We start from the raw sequence: 14,660 nt of genomic DNA on the forward strand, positions 1-14,660 counted from the left end.
GTTAAAAGACAGAGGACCCAGAAAATCTTTCATTGTCTATCAATGGGTCTAATCCAGAAACTAACACCTAGAGCGATATATCAATGAAAACCTTCACCTGACCTGGGATGAGCCTCCCAGCACCGTGGGACCAAAATTGGTCATGAAATGTCTCCCAAATATCGGTCGAATTTCTGACCAAGAGAAAGGACTGGAAAATGGAATATTTCCTGTTATGTCAATAAACAAGGACATCGCAGTCATCAGTGATTCCAGCCCTCCAGAGTACTCAGGAGGGAAAAGAACACCTGTGTGATATGGCAGGAATCAGGCTGCAGCCACTTGCTACTGGGAGCCCTGAGGAACTCGGAAGGTGAAAACACAGACATTGGCCTCAGAGAGCTGAGATGCATATGAAAGGAATGAATTCAGTTAGCCCAAACTCTTGCATCTTCCCATATATAGGAAAGCACTAAATTCCCTAACTTGAGATATCTGGTTTTCTTTAATTCACAAAAATACTTTTAATGTTCAGACTACCTGCCCTTTGTTGAAAACTTCTCCCCCTGCCTTCTTGGAAGAGTTCTATCAAGGCTACTTGAGATGCTACCTCCGGGATTCATGTCTTAAAAATTTCCACCAAATAAAACACAGCTCTCAACTTTTAGGTTGTGACTATTTTTAAGTCGACAATTGTCAATTGATTTTCAAGTCAAGGGCAAAGAAGAGTGTTTTCAGCAAAAGGTGCTGGGGCAACTGGAGAGTCACATGCAAAAGAATGAGGTTGACCCGCCCCCTTACACCATATACAAAATTAACTCAAATTGGATCATAGACATACATTGAAGAGCTAAAACTATGAAAGTCTTAGAAGAAAAGATGAGTGAATCTTTGCCTTTGCATTTGACAAAACTCTTCTTAAATACAATACTAGCCACAAATGACAACAGAAAAAAAAAAAGACTTTTTTCAAATTTTTTTTTAAAAATTGCTTTTTAAAGGATACCATGAAGAAAGTGAAAAAATGAGAGAAGATATTTGCAAGTCATGTGTCTGGTAGGGCTTCCAGGTGGCTCATTGGTAAAGAATCCGCCTGCCAACGCAGGAGACACAAGTTTGATCCCGGATCAGGAAGATTCCCTGGAGGAGGACACAGCAACTCACTCCAGTCTTCTTGCCTGGCAAACCCCATGGACAGGGGAGCCTGACGGTCTACAGTCCATAGGGTCGCAAAGAGTCAAACACAACCGAGCGACTGAACATAAGAACGAGCACGTATATATCTGGTAAGTGACTGACATCTAGAATAGATAAATAACTCACACTCCATAATGGGTGTGTTCTCTGGACAAGCTCCCAGGGAGGACCCATGGCAGATGATCTAAAAAGTGCTTACGAACCACAATGGATGAAATGACACTCGGTCACATCTTACATCATTCTAGTCTCAAAACAACTTTACCATGCAAAACTAACTTTTTTGTTTTTGTTATAAACAAGTGGACTAGAACATTTCACTAAGGTCATAAACAACTAGTACAACTTCATTTAAGTAAAAAGCAAGTGGATTTGAAATCAGATCAAACCAATATACAACAGACCTTCCCTGTGGGAGGCAGTGTGAAGTGAGGGGTGCTGGGGAAGACTGTCTCCCTCGGACCTTGGAGGTTCAAGATGAACGTGAAACCACTGTGGGGGAGGAGCAGAGAGGGACTGTTCCTAGAGGTGGGGTGGTGCCCTGCGCCCTCTAACTTGTCCGAGACTTGATCACAGACCGCCTAGAAGGGTGGTGGGAGTAATAAAACAGTCGGAGGAATAAACGGCCTGCTGCCATGTATTTTATTTAGCTCATCAATTTAGTTCAGTTCAGTCACTCAGTTGTGTTCGACTCTTTGTGACCCCATGAACCGCAGCACGCCAGGCCTCCCTATCCATCACCAACTCCCGGAGTCCACCCAAGCCATGTCCATTGAGTCGGTGATGCCATCCAGCCATCTCATCCTCTGTTGTCCCCTTCTCCTCCTGCCCTCAATCTTTCCCAGCATCAGGGTCTTTTCAAATGAGTCAGCTCTTCACATCAGGTGGCCAAAGGATTGGAGTTTCAGCTTCAACATCAGTCCTACCAATGAACACTCAGGAGATAGCTAGGATGGACTGGTTGGATCTCCTTGCAGTCCAAGGGACTCTCAGGAGTCTTCTCCAACACCACAGTTCAAAAGCATCAATTCTTCACTGCTCAGCTTTCTTCACAGTCCAACTCTCACATCCATACGTGACCACTGGAAAAACCATAGCCTTGACTAGACGGACCTCTGTTGACAAAGTAATGTCTCTGCTTTTTAATATGCTGTCTAGGTTGGTCATAACTTTCCTTCCAAGGAGTAAGCATCTTTGAATTTCATGGCTGCAATCACCATCTGCAGTGATTCTGAAGCACAGAAAAATAAAGTCAGCCATTGTTTCCCCATCTATTTGCCATGAAGTGATGGGACCGGATGCCACCATCTTAGTTTTCTGAATGTTGAGCCAACTTTTTCCCTCTCCTCTTTCACTTTCAAGAGGCTCTTGAGTTCTTCTTCACTTTCTGCCATAAGGGTAGGTGTCATCTGCGTATCTGAGGTTATTGATATTTCTCCCGGCAATCTTGATTCCAGCTTGTGCTTCTTCCAGCCCAGCGTTTCTCATGATGTACTCTGCATATAAATTAAATAAGCAGGGTGATAATATACAGCCTTGACGTACTCCTTTCCCCATTTGGAACCAGTCTGTTGTTCCATGTCCAACAGTTCTAACTGAGCTGCCCTTATAAGGAATGCCATCCATGAAGCTGGTCAGGTGGCCAGGGAAACACAGGATAGGGTAGAGAAGAGAGGGGCGGAGCCTGAGCTCCAGGAAACTGGCCCGGGCAGGACCGAGAAGTCGCCCGTGGCTCCTTGGCCGGGCCTCGTCCCAGCTCGTGGGTCCCCGAAGTCACCGCGGCGGCGCCCAGACTGACAACCTGAAAGAGCCTCGTCATCACCCCCCAACCCTGGGCACTTCCTTACAGAGACTCACTCACCGGCCGGGCGGGCCTCCAGGGGCGCCGTCCCCCGAGCGCAGCACCTCGGCCCGGGGTCTCTCTTCCGCGCCCGCCCGGGGTCCCCGCTCCAGCGACGCCTTTCCGAACGCCGCCGGCCGAGCTTCCCCCGAGCCGGGGCCACGGGGCGTCGGGCCGAGATTCGAAAGAGCGATTCAAACTGAAAACCCCGAGGAGAGTTTCGGAACTTCTCTTGTGGTTGCGAACTCGACAGTGTCAAATGCGCGAAAGCGACCTTGGCTGGACCGGGCAGGCGAGGACCGCACCCCGCCGATCGCAGGTGCCGGATGCGGAGGAGTGGGCGGTGAGTGCGATCCCAGGACGGGCCCCCGCAAATGTTCTGTCTTCTCTCGCCACCCCGAAGCCACCAGCCTGGAGACCGCGGGGCTGAGCCACCTGCGCGGCTGATGTCGTGCTGGAGACGGGTAGCGCAGGGGAGGGGGCTGGGAAAGGCGGGAGGGGGCCGCTGCTGCTTGACTCGGGAAAATCCGTCAATGTTTTGCGGTGAGCTTGCTCCTCCGGGACCCTAGAAGGACTTTGCCACTTGCCGGTGAGCAAATGATAATAAATTCCCGGCTGTTCTGGAGCTCGGCTCCAACAGGCCTATTGGATTCTGTTGTACACCCTCCTCCGATATGACAGACCTGGTGGGGTCGGCCGCTGCTGGTTTGATTAACAGAAGGGAATGACAACCCACTCCAGTACTCTTGCCTGGAGAATCCCATGCAGAGAGTAGCCTGGCGGGCTACAGTCCATGGGGTCGCAAAGAGTCGGACACGACTGAGTGACTAACATGTAGTGAATCGTAATCATTACAGAGAAGGTTTGAGAGGTTAGGATGGAAAGTGGATGTAGAAGAAAAGAAGGGATAACTGAGCAGGAGGTGGCCTCGGCGGTGGGGTGGGGGTGAGGGAGGAAGTGAGTTCAAAGAAAGATTAGAGCAGGAAGTGGTTCAAGGAATGAGCAGAAGAGCCAACAAAACGTGGGCTTTTCTTGCTCACACCAGAAAAGGGATTTTTTGGAGGGAGGATAGTTATTCAAAGTGAATTTGGCTTTGTGATGTCATGACTATTTTTTTTTAATGAGTAATTACATTTGAAACTTAAGAAATACTTCCTGGGTATAAGTGTTATTTTTCTTGTTTTTCAACAGGGCTTCCTCAGTCTAGGACTGAAGACTTTGGGCGGTGCCAGGAGACAGAGGTATAGACACACCCCAGGCTACCTTTTGCTAGTCACTCTCCTAAAACTGCAGGGAGGAATGTCGCTGGCTCGCACCACAGATCATCTTTTGCTGATACTGCTGCTGATAGAAGCCGGGAAGACTCTGGGCAGTGAGTGTCCTGGATCTGGGACTCTGGTGGGGTAGGGGGACATGAGAAAATGGGGAGGGAGGGGCCTCCACCCAGGTGGTGTGGTTTAGTTGGACTAGCTGCCCAGGAGGTGACACCCTGCCTTCCAGGACCCCACCCAAGGCATGGTGCCTGGGCTTGTGCTCCTGTAGCAGCTTTCGCTCTTCTGGCAAGTCCCACCTCCTACTCCAGTAAAACTTTCCTGATGACTAGGGACCCATAGTGAATGTGGCATGTGTCCTATGGCATCCTTCTCCCCATTCTGTTGAAAGTCTTGTCTGTTCAGACAGATTCTAAGTCTCTAGAAACCAGACACTGTCTTCTGTTTTTGCTGCCTCACAAGCTGGCATGTGCATATTTAGTCACTTATGGGTGTCCAACTCTTTGCCACCCTACGGACTCTGTAGGCTCCTCTGTCCATTCTCCAGGCAAGAATACTGGAGTGGATTGCCATTTCCTTCTCCAGGGATCGAACCTGGGTCTCCTGCATCGCAGGCAGATTCTTTACTGCCTGAGCCACCATATATCGAATAAACCTTCCTGCTAATAGTATATGGACGGAAAAGATCCACGGTGGCATCAAAGTGTTTAACTAAAGCTCAGACAGTTAAAGGTGAGGTAGGACTGAGGATACAGCAGAGGAGGGGGTCTGGGATAGAGACCCCTCCCTCTGCAACCAGGCCCTGGAGGAGGAAATTCCCAGCCATACCTGTGGTTTTCTCTCACAGATGCCCACTCTCTGTGCCTTGACTTCACTGTCAAATCTCAGTCCAGACCTGGCCAGCCCTGGTGTCAAGTCCAGGGCTCCGTGGACACAAAGCCTTTCCTCCAGTATGATAGTGCCAGCAACAAGGTCAAACCTTTGGGTTTCCTGGGAAAGGAGGTAAACGACACGAAAGCGTGGACTGAAATAAGCCAAACGCTTGTAGAAGCAGGAAAAGAGCTCAGGATGGTCCTGCCTGTCATCAAACTGGACGAAAATGAGACGAGGGGTAAGTATGGGAAGGGGGTGGGAGCTGGAGACAGCAAGAGAAAAAGTGCATGCAGGGAGGGGATTCCTGTGAAAGGACTGAACAGGATCCAGCCTTAGAGACCCGGTGGACCTGATGGGTAAAATGGGGCAGGTCATGGTCAGAAGATCACGAGCCCCTAGATGTGCAGACACACTTGAGTGACTGGGGAGGATGGACTGTGGAGAGTCCAGAAAGATTCATAGTGTGTGGGGGGCACAGGTCCTCCCACCCTGCAGGTAAAGCTGTGTTGTCAACGTGAAGCCGAGCAATGCTCTGGTGCATCCTTGCACTTCAGCCTCAATGGACGGACAGCTCTTCTCCTTGACACCATGAGCATAACCTGGACAGTCATCGATCCTGGAGCCACAGGCATCAAGGAGGAGTGGGAGAACAACCAGGAACTGGCAGAGTATTTCAGGACCATTTCAACAGGAGACTGCAGTTACTGGCTTAGGGAATTCCTGAAACACTGGAAGAAGATGCTGCTCCCAGAGCCCACAGGTAACTGAGTGGGGTGTGGGGGAGGTGGCAGCTCTCTTCAAAGGTCTAGTGCCTTCATGTGTGGATATGAGCACATATGTTAGTGTAATTGAAAATGTGATGATGGATGGAGTGACTGATCTCTTGGTGGACTTCCTGTCTGGAGAGTCAGTGATGGGCATAGCACAGAACTGGCCAGCATCCTCCTTTCCCAGCCCACCTCCCTCAGCACAGGAGCCCCCTTCCTCATTAACCAAGACCCCAGGCACTGCTCGATGGTCCCCAAACCTATATACGCATTATGTTTCCAGGCTTTCTTTCCCTTTTGTCGTACTGATCCTTTAACCAGCTCAAATGTCACTTAATGAAGCCCTTATCCCTTCCCAGACAGAATTAAGTGCCCCCAATTGTGTCCTCCTCAAAAAGGACTCCTCACAGTAAACATGTCCACCTGAAAGATAATCAGATGGACATTTGCTGTCTCAGTGACTCAGACAGTAAAGAATCTGCCTGCAAGTCAGGAGACCTGGGTTCGATCCCTGGGTTGGGAAGATCCCCTGGAGTAGGAAATGGCAACCAACTCCAGTATTCTTGCCTGGAGAATCCCAGGGACAGAGGAGCCTGGTTGGCTACAGTCCACGAGCTCGCAAAAGAGTCGGACATGACTGAGCGACTAACACAACTCAGGAGAAATATTAGCTCCACGAAGACAGAGCGCAAGCCCATTAATCTTTCCATACCCGGACCTGAAGAGTGGCTTCACATGAGGCAGTAACTATATGGGGAACATGTGCTAAGGACAGCAGGTACTGAGGAAGGTGTATTCTTAGATTTGACAAGGCTTTTGCTTTTTCGTTTTAGAATCACTAATAATGGCCGCAGATATCAGCCAGTCTGCATCCATCCGATTGGACTCTTGCATTATCCTATTGATCATCACCCAGTTAGTTCTAATTGCTTCATCGTCATGAATATTATGAAGAAATCAGGGACCACAGCAGGTGAGAAGCCAGCCGGCCTCTGGCTCCTAGGCAGGTTTGTTCTGGTCAGGACTTGGGAGAGGTGAGCCATGGGTTTCACCAAGCCCCTGTCCACTGGACCCATCTTTACCAAGATGATGTTCTGTCTCTGTCTTGGGCCCCCACACTTCCCTGTAGGGTTGGGAACCACTCTGTTGCTGGGGTAGAAGAGGCTGGTGTGGGCAGCAGGACAGTGCAGTGGGAGTGGGGATGAAGACAAGTGTCTTCTCCTTTGGGGGCCCCGGGTACAAGATGTAGATGTGGTGGGGTGGGGTGTTGTCCTGAGATCTTACTCAGGCTTTCCCAGCCCTTTGATGAAAAAAACCTTTTGTTCTCTGATGATAGCATTCTCTAGCTCAACATTTTCTCCAGTGTTCTAACAGCTATTCCATCATCTGGATGTTTCTCCCTGGACTATGAGAAGGTACAATGTTAAACCAACTCTGGGTGTCAAAAACTGACCCTTGATGACAGTCTGGCTGTTGATCTAATATACTACCTTCTACTCAGAGTGGGGTTTAACAAGAAGCTAAAGAAGCTTATGCTTAAGAATTCCTTCACTCTCCATGACTGTTGATGGGCCCTTAAGATGTATTAACTTGGTCATTTTGAGGATTTGCAAAAGTCAAATATTTGCTCACAATCAGTTAAGACTTCAATTCTGTTCTTTCCATCAGACTTGCCTTCATGTGGGGTGGAATTGGGGTGGGGGGCGGGGGTTGGCATTTTTAAAATTCTGTTAAGAAGATAATGCATTAGGGATATACTATGTGATTTAATCGGAGAAGGCAATGGCACCCCACTCCAGTACTCTTGCCTGGAAAATCCATGGATAGAGGAACCTGGTAGGCTGCAGTCCATGGGGTCGCTGAGAGTCGGACACGACTGAGCAACTTCACTTTCACTTTTCTCTTTCATGCATTGGAGAAGGAAATGGCAACCCACTCCAGTGTTCTTGCCTGGAGAATCCCAGGGACGGCGGAGCCTGGTAGGCTGCCATCTATGGGGTCGCACAGAGTTGGACACGACTGAAGCGACTCGGCAGCAGCAGCATTCTTTAAAGGGCTTCCCTGGTGGCTCAGGTGGTAAAGCATCTGCCTGCAATGCAGGAGACCCGGGATCTCCTTTAGCGTTCTTTAAAGTGTAATTGAGTGTAGGTTTTGTGTGGGTTTTGTGATTTGTAGACTTGTGTGAGAGGAAAGAATCTGCCAGGAGCCCCTGTCTGGACAGATTGCTCAGAGACTGTAGGTATGCTTGATTCCCAAAGACAATTCCAGAACTTCCTTCTGGCCCAGGCTTACCGTTGACCGTCTATCAGGAAAATCAGGGGGAGGATAGAGAGAGCCAACTGGAAAAGTGTCTTGAAGCTACATGATTTTTATTGAATGTTCATTATTCAAGGGGACTGGGCAGAGGTTGGTGGAATATTTCCTCGACCTCTTAATGTACTTCTTGGCCACTGGGTCCTCCATCACTGGACGTCAAGTATTCTCAGCTGGGGTGATGCTCTGCTTCCATTGGTTGGTTGTATAATCACAGGAAGTGCCTTCTGTTATTCCATTTCTTTGGTATGAGTCAGTTCAGTCACTCAGTCATGTCCTACTCTTGCGACCCCACGGACTGCAGCACACCAGGCTTCCCTGTCCATCACCAACTTCCAGAGCTTACTCAAACTCATGTCCATCACGTCGGTGATGCCATCCCATCATTTCATCCATTGTCGTCCCTTTCTCCTCCCGCCTTCAATCTTTCCCAACATTAGGGTCTTTTCAAATGAGTCAGCTCTTCGCATCAGGTGGCCAAAGTATTGGAATTTCAGCTTCAACATTAGTCCTTCCAATGAATATTCAGGACTGATTTCCTTTAGGATGGACTGGTTGGATCTCCCTGCAGTCCAAGGGACTCTCAAGAGTCTTCTCCAACACCACAGTTCAAAAGCATCAATTCTTCGGTGCTCAGCTTTCTTTATACTTCAACTCTCACATCCATATATGACTACTGGAAAAAACAGAGCTTTGACTAGACAGATCTTTGTTGGCAAAGTAATGCCTCTGCTTTTTAATATGCTGTCTAGATATGCTGACTTATAATATGCTGTCTTGGTACGATTAGATACCTCAAATTTCTTTCCATGAAACAACCATTCCCATTTTTTAAGCACCAGTGAAAAATAAGACTGGTACTTTCTTCTCTGAGAAGCTTCACACTGTTTGGTTCAGAGATGGGGTCTGGGGAGGTCGAGGAGGGTAGGAAAGATTCAAGATATCATTGCCCACGTTGGTAGCTTCTCTTCTGTCCAACTATGGGAGAAACAGTGTTACAGGGACTAGAACGTGCCCATGCTACAAGCAGAGCTGGGGTTTTGCCTGCTGACTTTAAAGTGTATTTTCTTTTTCTATCCTGTTGTAGAATGCTGGACTGGTGACTGTCACCACCACGCCTCTCAACTGTGGCCCCCGTCTGAGAGTGCTTCTGAACCGCCCCACCAATGAAAAGCTCCTGATGCTGCTCCCTGTGGGGTACCCCAGTGAAGACGCCATGGTGCTCAACCTCACACGGAAAACTCTGGATCAGATAATGGTGACTGTGTAGGAAGGACACAGGCAGGCAGATGCTGGAAGGTGATGCCCTGCTCCCCTCTCCGGTTCCTCTTTCCCTGGGTGTCCCATCTCCCTGGCACTCCACTCTGCAGGGGTGGCCACTCTGTGTGTCGAGAAACCTTTCCACTTTCTCCAGCACTTTGAGTCTGAGAAGGCCTGGTTCCACTAGTGAGATTAGCTGAACATACAGAATAAGGGACAAACAGGTATGTTCCTTTCCATTTCTTATCCACTTTGGAAATGCATTAAATATTTATTAAGAATATGCCCTGGTTTTTATGTTTTTCTAAATTGTTCCAGAAAAATCATGGGGGATTTTTTTTTAACTCTTTAAAAATTCATAGAGGAAAGAGTTATCAGAAAATTTAGTGTAGTCCCAAGAATTCAGCTGTGTGATGATTTCTGAATTTAAATTTAGACTGATCAAATGGCTTTCCACCCCACGCTTTCTGGTGGCTTTTAAGCAAGGATTATTTTTAAGAGGAACTCTTTCTGAGATTCATGGAGACTCTGCTAGTCTTCAGTAAGTAACCTTCAATATATTTAAAACATCACAAGCACAGAACAGAACAGTGTGTGCTTGTGCTGGTGAGTTGAACAGGCTGCCATCTGGGCATATAAATGGTTAGTCGCACCGTCCAGCCCAGTGTTTGTTGGAGCTGGCTCGCACCAGCTCATGGAAGCTGATGGTTAAATACTCAGGAATTTTTCATGCCAGTTATTAAACCATTTGCAGCTTGTAATTGCCGACGGTGGGAGTACACCATGGCAATTGGCAGACACGCAAATCAGGACTTGCTTTCTTTTTCTTAAAGAGCGCTGTTTTGAACCTAGGAACAAAACAGAAATGGGCCTATAGAGATCAGACTTGTGGTTGCCAAGGCGAGATGGGGAGGGAGAGGGATGGACTGGGAGTTTGGGGTTGGTAGATGCAAACTATTACATTTAGAATGAATAAACAACAAACTCCTACTGTACAGCGTGAGGAACTATATCCAATCTCCTGGGGTAAACCATAATGGAAACAAATATTAAAAAATGAAATGTATATATGTGTAAAACTGAGTCACTTTGCTGTATAGCAGAGACTGTCACAACATTGGAAATCACTTATACATCAATAAAAACATGAGATTTTGAAAAAAAAAAAAAAAAAAAGAGCACTGTTTTCCCGACACTAGGGGGCACTAGCTGTGTCCCTCTTCTCCACTCTCCTCCATGAAGCGCACTTACCCTTTTTCTCCAGATGGCAGTCACACTGTTTGGAACCCATGGGGTCAGAAGGTGCTGGCGGGGGAACCCCACCAGCTCCAGCCCTTCACCCGTCACTGCTGTCTCCCTCCCGGGGTGCAGCTCACACAGGCACAGGGGTAGCTCAGATAATTGCTCAGCAAGCAGCTGTGCTCAAACTCTCCTGCCTCATGTCACTTTGTATGTGAGTCACACAGTGCATTGATAAGATCATCACTAGTGTCACCGATAGGAGTCAGGGCTGGCGACAAATCTGTATCAGGGAAAAGGAAGACTTTTTTTCCTCTTTAAAACATAGAGGGAATTCCCTGGCAGTCCAGTGGTTAGGGCCCCATGCTTTCACTGCCAAGGGTGTGGGTTCCATCCCTGGTTGGGAAACTAAGATCCTGCAAGCTTTGTGGCTTGGCCAAGAGAAAGAAAGAAAGAAAACTTTATGCATATATATATATAGAGAGAGAGAGAGAGAGAGAGAGAGAGAGAGAATTAGTTATTATAAGAACCTGTGCTTTTGACCTTTGAAATCCTTTGAAGTAGCCAGATGTCTCTTTACTAGTCCAAAATCTTCCATCTAAATCTTTTTTTTTTCTCTAGACATTCTTTCCCCCAAATCTACACATTTTACTAAATGCATCCTTTCTTATATTTTGCTTATATTCTTTTTCAAACAATTATTAGTACTGTGATAGGTGCTTGTCCTGAACTCTTTACTGTAAACGAGCATTGTTTTAACTACATTGTGGCTTTATTAGACATAATCACAGTACTTCCAGTTGTTTTTAAAAGGACAAAGATACTCTTGAGTTCCAATAGGAGAACAATTGGTATCACAATGCAAAGAAACTGAAGTTGTATTTCTGAGCTTATGTTTCTTCCGTTTTGAAGCTGTTTGAACCCAGGGCGTTCTTTGCTACTTTCAGTGCTTCCTGCTGAAGAGGTGATGGTACGGGGGAAACTTGCCTCCTGGATGCGGGGTGGAGAAGGAAGCCACACCAGTGGTGGGGGTCTGGGTACAGTTGTTCAAGTGCGAAGTCCCCTGAGAGGGAAGGGGAAGTCCAGTCACGTGAGTTAGAGCACCTGAGCAAAGTGCTGATTGGTTGCCTTCTAATCACACCGTCCAGAAGCACAGCCCTGATCTGTCATGGATGCTGCATTGAGTTGCCAAGGTGCAACTCTGGGAACTGCTCCCGCCAGCTTTCTCTTTGGGGGATAGGATTATTCATAATCCTTAATCTGGATAGCTCACCATAGACAGGCCTAGATTCAAGTTCCCCTTCGAATGCTCCCCAGCTGGGTGGCTGTGCGAAACTGAATCTTTCTCAGCCTCATTTTCTTCATCTGTAAAATGAGGACAAGTGTAGTGCTTACCTAGGACTATTTTGATCGAGCGTGATGATTCACATTATAGTTCCTGTCATAGGGTATGTGACACCTGGTGCTAGCTTTTACTGAGGGCTCTTGATATTACTTCCCTGGTGGCTCAGACGATAAAGCGTCTGTCCACAATGTGGGAGATTTGGGTTCGATCCCTGAGTCGAGAAGATTCCCTGGAGAAGGAAACGGCAACCCACTCCAGTACTCTTGCCTAGAAAATCCCATGGACGGAGGAGCTTGGTGCATGCTACTGTCTGTGGGGTCACAGAGTCAGGCACGACTGAGCGACTTCACTTTCTTTCTTGATATTATTTAGTTAGGACTAACCTAGACAGCATATTAAAAAGCAGAGACATTACTTTGCCAACAAAGGTCTGTCTAGTCGAGGTTATGGTTTTTCCAGTAGTCATGTATGGATGTGAGAGTTGGACTATAAAGAAAGCTAAGTGCTGAAGAATTGATGCTTTTGAACTGTGGTGTTGGAGAAGACTCTTGAGAGTCCCTTGGACTGCAAGGAGATCCAACCAGTCCATCCTAGAGATCAGTCCTGAGTGTTCATTGGAAGGACTGATGTTGAAGCTGAAACTCCAATACCTTGGTCATCTGATGCAAAGAACTGACTCATTTGAAAAGACCCTGATGCTGGGAAAGATTGAAGGCGGGAGTAGAAAGGGATGACAAAGGATGAGATGGTTGGATGGCATCACTGACTCAATGGACATGAGTTTGAGTAAACTCTGGGAGTTGGTAATGGACAGGGAAGCCTGGCATGCTGCAGTCCATGGGGTTGCAAAGAGTCGGACACGACTGAATGACTGAACTGAACTGAACTTGATATTATTATGAATGTTATTACCACTCTGATTAATACTATGTGCTATGCACATTTGACCATGAAAATTAAAACCATAAAATGACACTCTTCAAGAGTCTTGTCCTTAATGCTTTGCTAAGTCGCTGCAGTCGTGTCTGACTCTGTGTGACCCCATGGACGGCAGCCCACTGGGGTTACCCCTGTCCCTGGGATTCTCCAGGCAAGAACACTGGAGTGGGTTGCCATTTCCTTCTCCAATGCATGGAAGTGAAAAGTGAAAGTGAAGTCACTCAGTTGTGTCCGACTCTTAATGACCCCATGGACTGCAGCCTACCAGGCTCCTCCATCCATGGGATTTTCCAGGCAAGAATACTGGAATGGGTTGCCATTGCCTTAATGCATTAAATCATCTTAAAACGTGAAAGAACGCTGTCTGCTGTCTCAGCTTGAGCCTGTTTTGAGGATGAAGGTTGGCTTGACTAAATCTGATGGGTTCTGGGAGCCTCTGGATAGGACTTCCTGCATGCATGCATGCTAAGTCGCTTCAGTCGTGTCCAACTCTGTGTAACCCCATGGACAGCAGCCCACCAGGCTCCTCTGTCTCTGGGATTCTCCAGGCAAGAATACTGGAGTGGGTTGCCATTTCCTTCTCCAGGATAGGACTTCGGAATCTCTTTAATAGTAAGATCTATAAACAGAGGTCTTTTTTTGTTTGTTTGTTTGTTTAACTTTTAATTTTATATTGGCATTAACAATGTTGTGATAGTTTCAAATGCACAGCAAAGGGACTTAGCCATAGATACACATGTATCCATTCTCTCCCAAACTCCCTACCCATCCAGGCTGCCACATAACTTTGAGCAGAGTTTCCTGTGCTATATGTAGGACCCAGGTGATTATCTGTTTTAAATATAGCAGTGTGTACATGTCGATCCCAAACTCCATATCTTTTCCCCACATCCTCCTCCCCCACTAGCCCAGTAACCATAAATTTGTTCACAGAAGTCTATTTAATAGTAGGGAAAAGCATCCTTGGAAAACTTTTTTCAGGGAAGAGACAATGAAGACACATAGTAAGATACCATGGTGACAATCAGCGTCAGAAAAAAGAAGCAAATCTGAATGTGGTGAAGACAGCTGCTCCCAAGAAATATGTTGTCCCCATTTGTTAAAGAATCTGCTTGCAATGTGAGAGACCCAGGTTCGATCCCTGGTTGAAAAGATTCCCCTGGAGAAGGGAATGGCAACCCACTCCAGTATTCTTGCCTGGAGAATCCCATGGGCAGAGGAGCCTGGGAGGCTACATTCTATGGGATCGAAAGAGTCAGACACAACTGAGCAATTAACCCATTTGTTAATCATCTCAACATTTCATCACAGACGCACCCTACGCAGACTTGTATTTCTTGCTCTTTTCTGTTCGCTGTGACTATTTTTTTCCTCTCACTTTTCACCATTATAAATCCAACTGGCCTTTCTGGTTTCTTCTGTCCTCGCTGCGCCCTCTCCCCCATACATTATTCTGATCCTGGTAATAAAGGGCTAACAATGAAAGGTGAGGGAAGATCTTTCTTAGTTAGCTGGGGAGAGAGGAGGAGATGCTGCAGTCTCATATGTCAATATCACCATAGAGGTCATGTCCGAGAGTCAGTGGTGGCAATGGGTTCAATGGTTGAGCACAAGAGCTTAAGAATCACTCATCTTGG

At 47.1% G+C, this 14,660-nt stretch overlaps 1 protein-coding gene across 2 annotated transcripts; it reads left to right on the forward strand.

Annotated features, from left to right (window-relative positions):
- The first annotated feature begins 2,743 nt into the window (after window positions 1-2,743).
- On the forward strand, window positions 2,744-9,783 carry LOC113898576 (retinoic acid early transcript 1E-like). Of its 2 annotated transcripts, none has more exons than XM_027551839.1 (6): window positions 2,744-3,359; window positions 4,208-4,388; window positions 5,135-5,398; window positions 5,639-5,920; window positions 6,761-6,900; window positions 7,302-7,590. In XM_027551839.1, the coding sequence occupies exons 1-5, from the start codon at window positions 3,276-3,278 to the stop codon at window positions 6,868-6,870; spliced, it is 921 nt and encodes a 306-aa protein (XP_027407640.1). In that variant the 5' UTR covers window positions 2,744-3,275; the 3' UTR covers window positions 6,871-6,900; window positions 7,302-7,590. The 2 variants fall into 2 exon arrangements, with proteins under 2 accessions (XP_027407640.1, XP_027407639.1); XM_027551838.1 differs by lacking the exon at window positions 7,302-7,590 and adding an exon at window positions 9,328-9,783 and having other exon boundaries at window positions 2,745-3,359.
- The last annotated feature ends 4,877 nt before the right edge of the window (window positions 9,784-14,660 follow it).

The sequence above is a fragment of the Bos indicus x Bos taurus genome, chromosome 9 (assembly GCF_003369695.1).
Source record: "Bos indicus x Bos taurus breed Angus x Brahman F1 hybrid chromosome 9, Bos_hybrid_MaternalHap_v2.0, whole genome shotgun sequence".
Lineage (NCBI taxonomy): Eukaryota > Metazoa > Chordata > Mammalia > Artiodactyla > Bovidae > Bos > Bos indicus x Bos taurus.

Coding starts and splice junctions, on each gene's coding strand:
- LOC113898576 (XM_027551839.1), top strand. CDS start 3,276: ATGCGCGAAAGCGACCTTGGCTGGACCGGGCAGGCGAGGACCGCACCC. Junction 3,360..4,207: donor CGGATGCGGAGGAGTGGGCG/GTGAGTGCGATC, acceptor GTTTTTCAACAG/GGCTTCCTCAGTCTAGGACT. Junction 5,399..5,638: donor GGACGAAAATGAGACGAGGG/GTAAGTATGGGA, acceptor TGGGGGGCACAG/GTCCTCCCACCCTGCAGGTA.